This window comes from Halictus rubicundus, chromosome 8 (assembly GCF_050948215.1).
Source record: "Halictus rubicundus isolate RS-2024b chromosome 8, iyHalRubi1_principal, whole genome shotgun sequence".
Lineage (NCBI taxonomy): Eukaryota > Metazoa > Arthropoda > Insecta > Hymenoptera > Halictidae > Halictus > Halictus rubicundus.
Window position 1 is genome coordinate 2,731,657 of NC_135156.1, and position 16,453 is coordinate 2,748,109.

The window sequence follows — 16,453 nt, forward strand, 5'->3', positions numbered from 1 at the left end:
AGGATTGCGATACATTTAGTACGGTAAGTAGGTTTTCTTCCAATGAAGTAGCAGATTTTAATAAAATGAGGAAGGTATTGGGTACGCAGCAACGCAGCAAGATGGACGTTAAGCTGTTGCTTTATTTACTACCGTACATTATAGACAATTTTGCAAAATCAGTTTGTAATATTTATCATGTTCAATAAACTCGAGCAATTATTAAATATTCAAGTAAGACGATAAAATAGAAACTTCAATGAGATGCAAGTTTTAACCTATTATGATTTTCAATGAAGGAATAAGTAAACTTTAATTGTAATAAAAAATAATATTGTATAGAGAAAAATAAACTTTGCTTATATTATCGTAATTATAAATTCATCAAAATGAAATACTTATAGTATTTTATATTCATACAAGTTATAATGAAAAGAGACTTGCACTGGCAACAACTTTCTAAATATGTATTCATTGTTTTAGATATTTGGAATACTTACGTGCAGCCAAAAGTATTGTGAAACTTGATATTATCGAAAAGGGATTTTATGCATTGTATATTAGATAAGAATAAAAGGAAGAAATAACAATCGAGTCCCTGCAAATCGTATTTATAAAATAATTAGCACTTTTAGTAAATTACGTTTTCTGTTTAGTTACATTTACCTTGAAACAAATTTCTGGAATTACTTATTTTGTATATTGAATTATAAAAAAAACTGATAAATTGCACACAAACATACAATTAGCCAGGTTTTGATAAAAGTCAATCATTTTTTACTTAATTTTATTAATATAATATTTACTAAATGCATCACTGTATTGAAGAAAATCATATTTATTGATATATTAATGCATATTTTTCAATATATAAGAATGCACAAATTAATTTAAAATACTTAAGTATTTTTACAATTCGCAACATGATTGTTGTATAACTAAAGCAAATTTAAGTATTCAAAAAAATACATAAATTGTTCTGTTCGATATGCAGTGTTGATCTCTTCATATTATTTTTAGTATAAACTAAATCAGGCGCAGTTTTGTACAGGCTGAAATGCTAAAATTATATTGAAATATGAAGTGTAAACGAAACGTATTGATATTAACTTGTAAATATATGTAGTATAATAAAAAAAAAACAGACAATGTTGAAGTTTTTCTTTTGGTACAAGAATTTAGCCATACGAAGGTAACTAATTATTAATCTTTCACTACATCATTGAACCTTCTACTAAATTGCACAAAAAATGATTTAATGGCGAAAAGATAAACATTTAATCTAAATTGACCAAAAACAAAGTCACAATAAAATACGTAAATTATTTTCACTTCGATATATGTATCACGTAAGTTTTGAAAACATATACATACATGAGTAGTGAAATTAAGGAAACACAACACTTTACACTAATTTTTTTAATGTAATACTTTTGTGACATGGAACAGTGTTGAATTTGAGAAAAATACAATATTTTCTTTCACTTTAAAAACCTTATTACGATGTTCTTTGCCTAGAATGAAATCGTCGATATATATAATGTACATGTGCTATTCCTTGAGTGTAGAGTTAAAACTGAAAGAATGTACATCTAGCTTGTTACATGTACTGTAGTAGAATCAGCAAAATATTGTTTGTAATACAAAACACACTAAACCTCCGTGTCAGTCTTATTTTAAATCTAGTGTATAGACGTTCGTTCGCTAGGTTTTAAAATATTGTGTACATATTATAGTTCTTTTCTTTTCGAAAATTAAATTATTAGGATCGGTTAACACAAATACAAACATACGCGAGTTATATTTTATGTACACAACATGAATTTATTTTATCCTATTTTCTCTTACCAATAAGGAAGCAATAATCTTTTTACCTCATTTCACATATCTCACACAATCATTATAAACAACTCGGTACTTCTCATTTCTTGTTTTGTCTTAACGTAGCCGTGTAAAAAGTACATTGCCTGCTTACGCTTCTATAGTGGGCTTCGCATCTTATTAAGTTTAGTTTTTTTATAGACAAATTAAAATAATCTTATTGTTGAAATTAGGGACAAAATTGCTCGTCTCTCAATAGTCCCTAAATGGTGTATGAGAAAACTTGATTCTTCCTAATATCTGTATTTAAATTATCTCCTATCATCTTTTGCTTTCCCATTTGCACAAACGTTCTATATTACGTTACAATACTTCATCGTAAGGAGTAACGTCAACTTATTTTGACGTTATTTAGTCATCCATATGGTTCGAGTTAATTATTCCCCCACAAAACTTTCGAGCATACTGCGGTACGACAGTGCCTTACGTTGAATCACGTAACGTATTTCGCGGTAAAAAAATTAAATGATAAATAAGATGAAAAATGAGAGACCAATGAGAAACATGAAGCATTTTCGACTTTGTACAAAAGGGTAAACGAGAGATGGAAGAAAGCATCGTGAATCTATATGTATATATATATAATATATATATGTATATATGTTGCTTTTGTTTTCTGTCTTGATAATGCAGATGTATGTATTGCTAGACGCAAGACGTGACGCTATTACAGTTTCTGTCGTGATTCCTGATGGTTCGTTTTATTTTGCGGCAGTAATCTGCGTTGTTGATAATCTTGTTGAAAGTGGCGTGGTTTAATGGAATGATGATTTAACGAGTTATGAGATTTGTTGTAGGACAGGAAACCTGAAAAGAAAACAATCAAATTAAAATAATTGAATTTTCCATTATTTTCTTCGCATTTAAAACTGTTTTATAATCGCATAAAATAAATAATAAAGGGTCTAGAAATGGCTGTCCATACCAACAGAACATTGTGTCTTGCAAAAAGTATTTGTAATCGACAAAATAAGTGTGAGTGATGTTTTATTGTCAATTAAAACTACATTACAAAATGATATAACTTTTATTTTATAAAGAACCTTCATTTTTGATATTAAAAAGATCTTGATTTTTGTGAGAACACTAACAATTAATGTTTTTGCAAATATCTTGGAACTAAATATTACAATCAGTCTCTTATTAAATCAGTGATCATCTTAAAATAGACTAACTACGAATTAATTAATTTTCTTATAATAATTAGCAAAATCCATTGGTTTTATTTACATATGACACTAGAATATCAATATCTACTCTCCTATAAACATAATTACATCACGAAGAAAAGTATACAGTAGTGATATTATCACCGGTCGTAATGCAGTTATATTTTCCCTGAAAACTATATTTTAATTTGCGTATAGATATTGTTGTATATTCATATCTTGTTGTGATATATTACATAACACATTTTACAAAATTGCTATAAAGAAAGAAGAAACAACTTTTTCAGAGTAATAAATGCGACACAAAAAACATTGTTTATTATTAACTAACTACCGACAGAACAATATACGAGTTCACCATATGTAGGATCATGAGCCTAGGGGCAGGAAATAATACGCTTGTACATGTTAGTATGGACAACTATCTTCGAAGCTGTTGTAAATGATATTGGAAAAGGAAGAGAAAGGTTGTCGATACTGAAGTTATAGCTGTCAGAGGAAAGCTATGATGACTCACCAGCGGTTACAATGCGAATTGCATTGCGGTCGCAATGAATGATTTCCATTAATAGGGTTGGTGCCTTTGGTTCTGACGACCACCTCCCCTCTGCTTTCCGCCGTAGCCTGAGCCTCCTGAAACAATACCCATGACGTACGTTAGTCCAGTAACTTGGTTTTCCCACCCCTCCTCCTTCCCGCCATTTTTTTTATTAAAAAAGACCGCACAAAAAGGTCTATTTATATAGAAATTATCGCACGCACACTTCTATCAATAACAGAATAAATAATACGAAAATACAGACTAACGTAATGGATATAAAACTACAAAGAATCTACATAGAGGCTACAGGCTAAGGTAGTAAGCTGCAGGCTGCGTTCTGATTCAAACTCTCCTTTTCTCCTTACACATTTCTGGGATCTTCGTATGCTGGAATACTAAGAGGATGTGTCGAATACATGGTTAAAGCATTCGAATTACTTAAGTAATCTATGATAACCTTAAATAAATTTCTATTTTAATCCTAAATTAAATAATTCTTAAATACTGTTAGAACAGTATATATGATTTTAAGTATGCTACTGTTAAGAATAATTGAAACTAGTTCTACAAAATAACCAGAAATGTTTAAGGTTAAGGATGTGAAGATGAAACTAAGGTGAGATGAATTTAGCAGTGTAACGAGGAATTGAATATTTTTGTCAATACGTGGTATATCACATTTTGTAAATGAAAACGATCGATCGAATTGAACATGCACTTGGATGTTTATATGTACGAATGGAAGGAGTTGTGTTGTTTTAGTTAGTTAGTAGAAACAATTAAAGTTGATGACCGAAATTATTTTCGTCGAATTACATCAAGATGAGTGCTTATGATGTTCTGGTAACTACATGTTACTCACGAGAATGATAGAACTTATATTTAGTTCTATTTCTTCATCCAGTCTTATTACTATTACATTGTATGTATAAAACATACATATGCACGTTTATAACGCACAGTTAACTTTATTTGATTGATTATTACTAAGAACTTTAGTGCAATTATTGCTGTAGAAAACCTTCTTTAACCAAACTTCACTTCTATTCATTTCTGGCAGTCCAAATTGTTTTTACTCGTTCACCATAACAATTTCGTGTATTGCCTGTATGTTAATATTCAATTTTAAATAATACACATATTAGGTAAAATCATATTCCTAGAAAGTTAAATAAACCACATAATTAAACTACAAATGCCTGTGTATTTATGTGTGTATTTGCTCAAGAAAGTGTTTATTTTAACGTTCAGCTTTTAATGGAAAAAATAAATTTTTATTGAATTCCAGTTGTTTTAAACTAACATATACAAACGTAAATTCAAATAAATATTTCTTCTCTGAATGCAAAATTATAGGTGATAATTTTCGAAGTTTTAACGAATACGGTGCAAACAACAATTCTTCCTTAATTCGGTTAAAGAAAATAAACTACTTTGCAAGTGCACACGAAAATTAAATATGTACAGTGTATCAAGCATAAAATGAAAACATCTATATATAAAAGGAAGAAAAACATTCTTCTCGTACATAGATTAATGCGCGTCAGGAAATACTGTTCTTTCTTATTTTTATAGATGTACTATAAATACGATAAAATATAAGTTCCATACGATGACACGTATATATGCAAGAAAAACACTAAAAAAATAATGGCAGAGGAGTACGATAAATGAGATAGGGAATAATTGATGGAAAATAAAAATGAATATGATTTATGCCAGCAAAGTGGGACGGGGAAGTACAAAAAACAATAGAGAAGGAACGCTAATGCGTACCTTTACCGCGTGCACCACCGCGCCCACCACTGTAGCCACCATCGTAACTACCACCGCCATAGCCATAGCCGTCTGCGTTTCATGGAACACACGGTACAAGAGACAATGGGGTCAGTATTAACATGTACCGGCAGAATTATGCTTTTATTTCTATATTAAAATATTTCTATGACAATATCAATTATTTCCGGTATTTAAAGAAAAGTCTTTACATCTATGTTCAAAATTATTGAAAACATTATCAAATGTAATTATATAATTATATATAACAAGATAATGTTGTCTTCCAAAGGGTTCATTGTTTGCACATCCAATGTTATACGTAACTAGTGCAGAGGCTGCTGTTCATTAATTTCTGATATTAATCATTTTGAATTCTATTTGAATGACTCATAAAAATTACATGCATTTAAATTTCTCATTGTGACGAAGTATTTTAGTGTAATATTTGGAATGATTCGCCACAGTCCCAGGGAAAGGAAGTGTGTGCAGGGTCGAACACGCGAGTGTATGTGTTGCAAAAACTTATGATGCCTCTATGCGGCGCATGAACCATGAAATAATTTTGTAACAGATCGGTTTATAATCAGATCAATAAAAAAATATAATGAATTTCGTTTTTTCATGAGTAACGTAATAGTCATGCTGAAGACAATGAAAAAACAATTAACGGAAGGAACAGGTGAACCACAATCATTGCGAGTGTTCGTAAGTATTGTCAAAGAAAAACGTTATCATTTTTCATGAATGAGAGGGTTACGTGAAATGTAGAGTAAAACATGCACATTGGGACTGACAGGACTCAAAAGCAAGGATTTTAAGGTTTAATACCATTTCACACGATATATCGTCCTGTGTAGTTTTACTTTAATGTTTTCTACACATTGTAAATTCACATATAGTTATGTTACAGTGACTGCGTGTTTTCTGTAAACGTGTTTGCAAAATTTTGAACGAAAATAAAAAGAAAATTAATATGAATGTAAAAGAAATTTGTCCTACAAATTCACTGACATCAATCAGTGAACGTATGAAATATTAATATTTGTGCGTGTTACGACGAGAAATTATGATTATGTAATACGCTATATTCTATAATCAATATAATTAAAGTATTATCAGAACGGGACACGAATCTGCTACATAAAACACATGCCGATACAATTTAAGTTGCAACAAATTTGGACTCCTGATTTATTTTCATATAAAATGTGTTGTCCTTCACACATTCACTGTTACATATTATATGATGTCCTGGCTTTGTGGAATTCCTTATCAATGCCATATTCGTTTGTATGTATGTGTGTGTATATATATATTTTTTGTTCTATATATGCATAGAAGTCCTAGTACTTCTATATGTATATAGAAGTTAGGTATTCATGAGGCATCAAACAATGTAACTTAATCAATTTGATGGAATATGTAAGTTAATTGGTCACAGCTCAAAAACATCCAACCCTCTGGAAGTAGGGATTATACATTTCGGATTATGTTGTTATTAAATCTATTTTTTTCTACAAAATATAGAATTTGTTTACCATACCACATAAAAATTAAAGCATTCAGTACTTCAAACAGAAATATTGTGCTGGTTAGAATGTAGAAATGCGAAACTATACCTTTATATTACTTCTTTACATTAACCACTGTATAACCATGCTTTGATCTCTTAATCAAATGAATTTTTGCAATAATTAAATTTTTTAAATATTATTTTGCTATAAAAGTTTTACACTTTAGATAATATACCGAATAGTCAAGGAAATATAAAAATAGAACTATTATTGAAATAATATAAAAAATATAGCTATTTATTTCTACAAACTTCTAACCCTACATAAGGTATTCAAGAGAAGAAAAAGAAAACACAATCCGAATGTATTTACTACGTGTTTGAGTTGCTGGTTCACTTTGTATTTTTATATAGAATTCAATCTGATTTTTGAAAATATTATTTTAAATGTATTTATAAGAATCAATTCGTCTTTACTTTAACTAACAATAGGCATTCATTTAAAAATAAACATTATCGCTGATCCGCCTGCAAACCAGCGCTCACCCTGCAGCATCTATTATTGATATTATAAATCTTTCGTCATTTTGTATGATACATACATACAATACCAATTTTTGTCACTCCATCAATGTACTACGACGTAGTACTTTAGAGGCAGACGATTATAATTTATATAATAGAAGTTAAATTTGTTTTGTAAGATTTAGAATAAATCATTGGATGGATAGGCAGAGGTAAGTATATACTTTTGGTTAATATATGACCGCATATGCATATGCTTTAAATACTTGAAAATTACAGTAAATGTTTATTTTATCTAATCGGATACATTTTGATTTTCTGGAACCAAAGATCAGGATCAATGAAAACGATGCAATACGTAATTTGATTACTTGTAACAATGATATTTCAATATAAATCTCTGAAGTTGATGATTAAATCATTCGATCCGATTAAATAAAATAGGTTTTGAACATACACATTTAAAAATGTAGATTCTGAGTACACATATGTGGTAGAAGTTATCTGACCACGGACACAAGTAATTTCAAAAAACCTTCGAGATTTTTGAAATTACTGTGTGAAAAATGAGTGAAAGACACAGGGTAGACAAGATCGAACATAAAAACTATAACTTATAAGTGTAAAGTTGCGTTATCGTCTGCCGAATACACTGGGACGGTAGCAGCAGACAATCATCTGCCATTGATTATTATGAAAAGGAAAAACCAAATTCTTCGAAATGATCCTACACAGCGGTAAGCGCGTGTAAGTTCTTTAATAATAATCAATCAAATTACCGTATCCACTGTAGTCGTAACCACCATAGCCGCCGTACCCACCGCCGTAATAATCGTAGCCTCCTCCGTAGCCGTCATAGCCACCGCCATAACCGCCTTGGCCGTAACCGCCGCCGTATCCGCCACCGTATCCCCCTTGACCCCAGCCGCCTTGACCGCCAAACCCGCGTCCTCTGCCGCCCCTTCCGCCGCGACCTCCACGGCCCCCAGCACCACCGCGCATGCCGCCCATACCGTCTGGTTTAGGTGTGGCCTTCTTCACGTCGACCTATGCAGGAAATATTTATTGTTTTACCCTCATGTCTAAGAACCATTTTTAAAACGTTCGAGACACAATTATCTACAACTTTTTCATTTACCTCTTTGCCATTAATTGTCTGCTTAGGAGTCTTCAATAGTTCGTTCACTACTTGCTCGGACTCGAATGTAATAAAGCAGAACCCTTTCCTTTGGTTCTTTGTCTTGTCAAATGGCATTTCTACCTCGACGATCTGAAAATAAAGATTTGGTTCGTTCAAGAAATTGTTTTGCACGTGATAACTTGTAAATGTAATGTATGTGTAAACACTGACAAATACTTACAGTTCCAAATTGTGAGAAGAAAGTCTTGATGTCGTCATCAGACAGTTCCGTTGAAAGGCCACCCACAAAGATTTTACCATGCCTGGCCTTAGCCTTCTTGGGATCAACTTTCTTGTTGTTAATTATATGGTCACCAGCCGCCATAATCTGGGAACATGAATTGTTCGTATGAAACATATTGCAATTTTTACATGTCAGTAAATTTATATTATATTGTGAACTCAGAATGTGGAATGTCTTCATAAGAAAAACTCAGTAGCAGAACTGACAATTGAAAATATCATCATACTGGTAAAAGAACTGTTCGCGTACGTATGAAACATTAATATTCCACATCTTGGAATAGAAAAGAAAATTTCTATATTATTAAAATAGGGAAGCAATTTACCTAATTGTTTCACTGTTTATAATTAAGTTATTTACTTTTACTATTTTTGTATAAAACGTATATGAATCTTCTTGGAAAAAATTCTCTATACTTTGTCTAGCTCGTTCGCGCAATTTATAACAAAACTCAAATGTGCCAGTACTTACTCTACGATCTATTACTTTACCTTGTCAAGCGATTCAGCCTTTGCGAACACAATGAAAGCGAATCCTCGTGAACGTCCTGTGTTAGGATCTGTTTTAACATTGATGCTCTCAATATCTCCATAGGTCCCGAAATGGTCCCGCAGTTCCTCTGAAAATGAAGAAATTTGTTTAAAGACCGACAATGGGAAAATAAATATAAGTATCTTTTGGTTTTTTTTTAAAATAAACTCAGTTGTAACGTAATTAGTCTCACATGACATAATGTCATCCGAAGGTGTCCTAAGGTATAGCATCATTGTTTATTATATATCACATTAAAAAGACTTTAAATTCATACTACACGTATTAAAGTTTCGTATATTGGAATGTTTTGTAACAAAAAAGTGAAAATTTAATCCATAAAATTCTAATAGAATAATTCATTATACAATATGTGTGTCTCTTAATAAGAAAAATATCAATTAATAATGAAAATAGTACAGATAGTAGGGAATGTTATAAACAAAAATATAGTCTTTAAAAAAAAAAAGAGTTACTTACTGTCTGTGGTTTCCCAACTCAGTCCACCAACGAATAATTTCCTGCAAAAAAATAAAATAAAATAATTGTTCAATAATATGAAATATAAAAATTAAACATTTAAACAATGTTCTATTTCCTATGAAAATTCTATACTCTTGGAAAGCTTTATAGTTGTCCAAAAAAAAACTATCGTACTTTAACCACGTTTAACTAATATAACCTTTTTCAATACTCACTGCCATGCACAGACTCAAAAAAAAAAATAAAATAATAAATATTTAATGTACCTATCATTCAAGGAATCCTGGTTACCTCCGGTTGACCTGTAAAGCAATGTAATGAATTTTAATAAACTGATCTTAAAACTTTTCTGTCATTATTAAGGACTAAGATTGAAGCAAAAATTTGTTTTGTTACAAATCATTTCCAGTTATATATTTAAAGAAAGGAGTTTGACTTGACCCCTGGAAAAATTAGAATCAGAGTTAAAATATTAAAACTTAGTATTGACAATATACACAAAATGTAATAGAGAACCAGTAGTATACCAGTATATCGTTTGGAAAAGGGGCACTGGATAAATTCTTAAAGATATTTTGGTAAGGAATTTTATTTAATAGGTAATAAGTAATTTATTAAGTGCTTCTTAGGAATATATAAATATATGCTCATATATAAATGTATTCTACAGTTGATTAAGTGACCTACATTAATGTCTACTCTTAAAATTTGGAAAAATATCTTTGTGAGAACAAAATTATTATTTTACAATTCAAACTTGCAATATTAATACGAACATACCATTCCTAGAATAAATGAGTTCACTGATACAAGCTTATCATACAAAAGATACGAGTGTTTGTCCTTAAGAAACATAGGATTATGAGAAATAACCATGAGAAGACTGCTTTGCACACCACATAGACCTTGACTTAAACTTCAAATGAATGTGCTTGTCAACAAAAAATGAAAGGAAAAACTTGGAAAAAAGTGTATATAATATATATTATATATATATATGTAAAAATTAACGCAATGAGAGAGCAAAGTACTTTTGATGACATTCATGTGAACCCGAACAATAGTTACAACTCCAGTTGACATACGGCTGCTCCTAAAGGAAATAAGATTTAACTTTTCCAAGTTGAACTCTGACTGCTGATTGGCCCAAAGAATTGGCATATGGTAGATAGACTGCAACTCTATTAAAAAGCTAAAAAAATTGTTTTCGCATTACAAGTTAATGATGGTCACTTCTTGAAACTTTTATAATATCTATATATGCACACGATATTGGACGTTTATATTTATGTATACGTATGTATATATATATTTATATCTCTGTCTCTCTCTCTTTCTTTAGTTGTCAGCAAAATATTATTATGTCTCAAGTCCTGATATACTTTTCAGCCTTTTCATATACAAATACAATTATTAGCTGCAATATTTTTCACTTTTCTGGCAGTGTGATGGTAGTTGTCTGTACTTAGATTGATCTTTTTGTATATCATCTAGGGCTGGTGATAAATACCGTAGGCACCAGTCACTCGCCGGTAATCAGTTGTTGGTCGGGTCACGGTTAGCCGGTTGCGAGCCGCCCGCCATAATCGCACTGGGTCGTTTGCCACCTGCAGACCAAGCCACATAAACTGGGTTAATGGCATTCCGACCTATCGGAGGTTTTCGCATTGGCCCTAGTGACTCTGTGCTTTGATCACGCCCAAACAGCTTTGACATCGGATCAGAAATTACTCTACGCGTGACCCAGCAGGCAAGTGTGTGTCTGTGCGAGACTTATTGACTCTGACGTTATTGACTCGACTTCCAGTGCTTGTGTTGTGACGAAACATGACGGACTTGAACTTGACGTTGACTTCTCACAATAATTCAGACTCAGAAGTCAATTGTTAGGCTTCACACGTTTCAGTTCACAGATCCCAGGTAAGCGTACATATTGGTCAATCATATGCAATTGACTAACAACCAGAATTCTGCTGCAATGAATCAATGAGGAAGACTCAGCTGGCCAAAAATACATTTCAAAGTTATACGCACTCTATAAAAACATTACAATTATTATTTGCGTGTAATGTACACAAATTTGTTCATTCATGAGAATTACAACTTCTTTTCATCAATTACAAAACTAGAATAGAATTAACTAGGTAGGAGAGCAGAAATAAGGAGTTTACACAAAATTACAAAATTTTAAACAGATAAACGTATACCTCGCAACAACAGCACATATAAAGTTACAACTAATACTTATTCTTATATATGTATATAGATACCTTATCTTAATTTTGCAAAAAGAAACAACATGCAACATTTATTTTCATCTTTCCTCTACATATTAAGTTTTCTTATTAAAAAGTAGAATGCCAGCCGGTAATTATTTCTTTCTGTTATGTTATACATAAGAATCACGTCCTTTTACACGCACACCTATATTTCAATAGAGGGTGAGAGGAGGCACACCTCCAAATTTTTATTGTAGTTTAAACAATATCATGTCAATATCAGAATAAATATGTCCATATTCAATATTAAACACAATTTTCACAATGAACACTGTGAGCAAATCCATTTTCTCTAAATTTGAAGGTTACATCATCTTTCCCTATATTATTTTAACCCGCTAAGCCACATGTGGGGTAGAATTCTAGCTCAGTGATTTTTAATTGACTTTACCACTTAGAGAAGAGAATAAAGAATAACTTACAATGTCTTTTTCAAAATTGCAGTATACTAAATGCAAAAAAGTGATTTCAATAATAAATTAGTTTCCAATTCTACTTTAAATAGAACAATACATGAAAATTAAATCAATGTTAAAATTTGTAAATTATCTCATATGTAACAATCATAGGCAGTGATAGAAATTTATAATTAATTTTTGCTTTACATGGTTGAAGTATCAATACTAATATTACATTACTTTATTTACGCTTTTTGTATCCATACAACTTTTATAAAAACGAAGTATATTTTTCAATGTAATAAATTCAAGGACCATAATTTGGAAAGAATTAAAAAAATATTCTTATAGATTTGCAATAAATACATTCAATATTAATATGTAACTAAATATGAATGGTATAATAAATAAAAATCACCACCCAATAACCACATGTATAAGATCAAGAACAAAATATTGTTCATTAATATCCAAAATATTTATAAATATCAATCATTGATGCGTATAACAAGAATGTAATAACTAATGTTAACTGAAACTTTGTCTTTATCTCGAATATAAAATAATTTATTTTTCCCATTATCAAATTTTGTTTCAACATTTACGATTTTTTTGATATTATAATAAATAATCCTACAAGTATTAGCTCTACTCAATACACAAAAAGTCAAAAAAGTAAATCTTAGAAAAAAATTGTTATAAAATGAGAGTTTTAGGGTAAGCGTTTACCCCACACGTAGCTTAGTGCGGCCACAGAAAATAACGTGGCTAAGGTCGAATACTTCTATAAGTTACAATCTAAAAATAGCTTACCCATATATGCAAAAACATACCCCAAACTATGTAAGAGTTTGCGATAATCCAAAGCTGTAGGGATATAAGTTTAAAAAAAAAAGTAGAATCCCTTTAGTATAGAACCCAAAATGCTGCGACAATGAAAAACAGAAAATAGGAGCGAATGTATAATTGTAGTATCACAGAATATTTACATAAAAACTGTGTATTCCGTACATCAACGTCAGACTAAATTCTTCGGTGCTCAAATCGTCCAGCTCATCTTGTTTCGCTGAAAAAGGGGAAAGGCCAAGGTGCTGTGCCACCAGCCACCAACAAATCTTACAATCTATTAAATACTACTAAGAAAATATCACGGTGTTATCGAAGTAATAAAATATTATTACCCTCCCTGAATTATATAAATATTTATATTAAAAATATTATTTAAAATTGCATCTTGCCGCACTAATACGTGAGAAAATTCGTGCGTGGAAACGAAATTCTCGAGAACGTGATACAATGTATTTGTAACATAAGATAGAAAACGAGCCCAAGCATATAAAATAATTCGTCGATTTAATCATAAGAATTTCTCATCTTTGCATCGCTTATGGGACAATGCATGGGCGCGCCTTTTCCCAACTAGCGGCCGGCATTCCTACTTGTTTGACTCATTTCCGTTTTATTATTATTTCTAAAGTGTTCAGCAAGAAACGATTAGTACCTACGAATTCTCCACTCTGCAGCGATTTAAAAACAGTTAACTAAGATAGTAATAACGCACGCTTTGTGGTAGATGGAAACGGATTACAATTTTAGGAACCTCGCGCATCCGCCATTTTGTCATTCGCGATTATCGTATCGCACGAAGCAATTCTTACTTTATGGTAAGCTTTCTTGGAAAAATTCACGCGTATACCAAGTATCGAGCAAATTGAAATCGATTTGAATTAGCATTTGAGTAGAACATAGAAAACTAAGAGAAAAAAAGGTTACCTGTCCTCCTGAGACTCTTGGCCATTTTCTGCGGCGTCCCCGCCGCCGTTCTCTGCTTCACCGTTCTGCTCGAAGTTTTGATCCGCGATATCTTCGCTGAAGTCCTTGTTCTCCTGATCGGCCATTTTTTGATATTTAATTTATTTTCTTAAAGGAAACACTTAAAAACACAATTTGAAATCGTGTTTTTACGAATATTTAAATACACTGCACGAGCTAACTACACTCTCACGTCCGTACTGATCGGCCGCCGAATGGAGAAGGGAGAGCTATGACTTGCGCTCAGTTTGACTCAGATTCCGCGCAAAGCATCATGGATCTCTTTTACCTCCCCCTAGTGTACCTCTCAACCAATCACAGTTTAGCATTCAGGACCGTAGCTTGCGCCTCTTAAATGGGAGCTTGTGATATTTTAAGCTCCAGCTTTAGGCGTCCTTTCTTTATTTAGATAAAATTTCATTAAACTTAATATCATTTCAGCATAACTACCTAAAATTCTAAAATCGATAAATTATTAATTGTAATTATAAAATATATTCTTCTTTCTATACAATGTATATCCAGTAAAAATTTATTTACATCCATTTTTACTAACTATTCATACTATCATATGTATAATTTATTGTTTAAACTATTATTTATAAATGTGATATAATTATATTATCGAAGAAGTTTTATTTTTCTGTACATTACAATATTGTTAGTATTTCCACTGTATTACAGAGTCTAATTTAGTATTTCCACATTATATGCAAATAAACCTTTGTATTATTATTTTTATGTTATTTATTGTAAAAACTATCGAAATTTATTTTGAGCTCTTAAATATATTCGTAAGAAATACATTGTCATGTTACAAAGTGTTATTGTAATGTATTATTATCACTCTCGACTAAACTAACCTAGCCACTGAACAGTAAAGAATATTTACTTTACTAAAAAATGTTTAAATTATTTCGTTATTAAAAACTGATTGCTTTTCTCAATAATGTATCATGCAATATTTATAGAAACATTCTGAAGTCTCATTGGCATTTTTTTTTAACTATATTTAGAATAACATTGATTAACCCCAGTAAGATTATAAAAACTATTGAACATTATAATTCGTCTCATAAAATATAATAAGAGGTACATATATACACTATAAGTATCTTTATATATAAATTTCTACTTTTTACAAAGATTTTTACAAAGAGATTTATTGTAAATAGATTTTAACATTCTTTAATTAATCTCAATCAATTTATTGCAATTGTTTTCATCATATTTCAGACGAGTGTACATCATTCATTGTAATATATAGTACTTTATTTATTGGTTTAAATAATGCAAAGAATTTTATGTAATTATCAGATTGTAGGGAAAGAATCGAAATCTTGAGGCATTGATACGGCCCTGTAACATCAATCGATGTCTGCTGGGAATTCCACGATGCCAAGGGGGAACAGCGGATATAATGGCATGCATACGAAAATTTTGGGCGTGGGGAATGGAGCGAAAACGAAGAGCCAATCAGACTAGCAACAAATGTTGAGTACTACATAGCAGCCAATAGGAGTCTGCCGACGAACTGGCTTTATTCAGTAGCTTCATTTCCCAGAATTCTATGCGTGTGGATTTCTAAGAAATCAATAAAATATATGCCATCCCATTGTAGTTCTTTTATATGTAATTCTTGTAAATTAATTTTATTATTGCTCATATTTATTGAATACTTTTTATTTGTTATTTATATCAGAAGGAAAGAGTTCGATGATCATGTTCAATAAAAGCGGGAAATGGTTACGTTGATTCAGCATTCTCATTGTTTTATAGACGCTAACAGTTGGCGCTGTCGTCGATATAGATGGCAGCATATGACGCCAGTATCAGCCAGTATATTGTCGGATGTAGGAATTATAAATTATTTTTATTTTAAATTAAAATCAATCGATCTACGTATTAATTGATACTTATTATTAAAAGGAATTTGTACACGAAATTTTTTAATTTAAAATTTCTAATAAATTTTATCAATTTTTATTCCATTTAATTATCTAATAAAATTACTAATTAATTATTGTTATACCATTACACAATCTAATCTTTATTCAAGAAATTTTCTGTTCAAGAGATTATCAGTACAGCAATTAATCACTGTTAGTCGCAGTTTAATCTATAAATAGTGATTTTTTT

The 16,453-nt window shown here is 31.0% G+C and overlaps 1 protein-coding gene and 1 long non-coding RNA gene across 11 annotated transcripts; one reads left to right on the forward strand and one right to left on the reverse strand.

The window, feature by feature from the left end:
- Nucleotides 1–14: 14 nt before the first annotated feature.
- On the forward strand, nt 15–1,636 carry LOC143356541 (uncharacterized). Its single transcript, XR_013082690.1, has 2 exons — nt 15–245; nt 463–1,636. It is a non-coding gene; the product is annotated as an uncharacterized LOC143356541 (long non-coding RNA).
- Sqd (RNA-binding protein squid) lies at nt 798–14,553 on the reverse strand. Of its 10 annotated transcripts, none has more exons than XM_076792313.1 (10): nt 14,276–14,550; nt 10,092–10,127; nt 9,823–9,863; nt 9,303–9,430; nt 8,749–8,895; nt 8,526–8,657; nt 8,209–8,434; nt 5,347–5,418; nt 3,547–3,662; nt 2,527–2,667 (listed from the first exon to the last, which is right to left on the reverse strand). In XM_076792313.1, exons 1-9 carry the CDS (start codon nt 14,398–14,400, stop codon nt 3,595–3,597), a joined length of 975 nt encoding a protein of 324 aa, XP_076648428.1. In that variant the 5' UTR covers nt 14,401–14,550; the 3' UTR covers nt 2,527–2,667; nt 3,547–3,594. The 10 variants fall into 10 exon arrangements, with proteins under 10 accessions (XP_076648423.1, XP_076648421.1, XP_076648422.1 ...); XM_076792309.1 differs by having other exon boundaries at nt 8,167–8,434; XM_076792308.1 differs by lacking the exon at nt 3,547–3,662 and having other exon boundaries at nt 798–2,667; nt 14,276–14,552.
- Between the last annotated feature and the right edge of the window lie 1,900 nt (nt 14,554–16,453).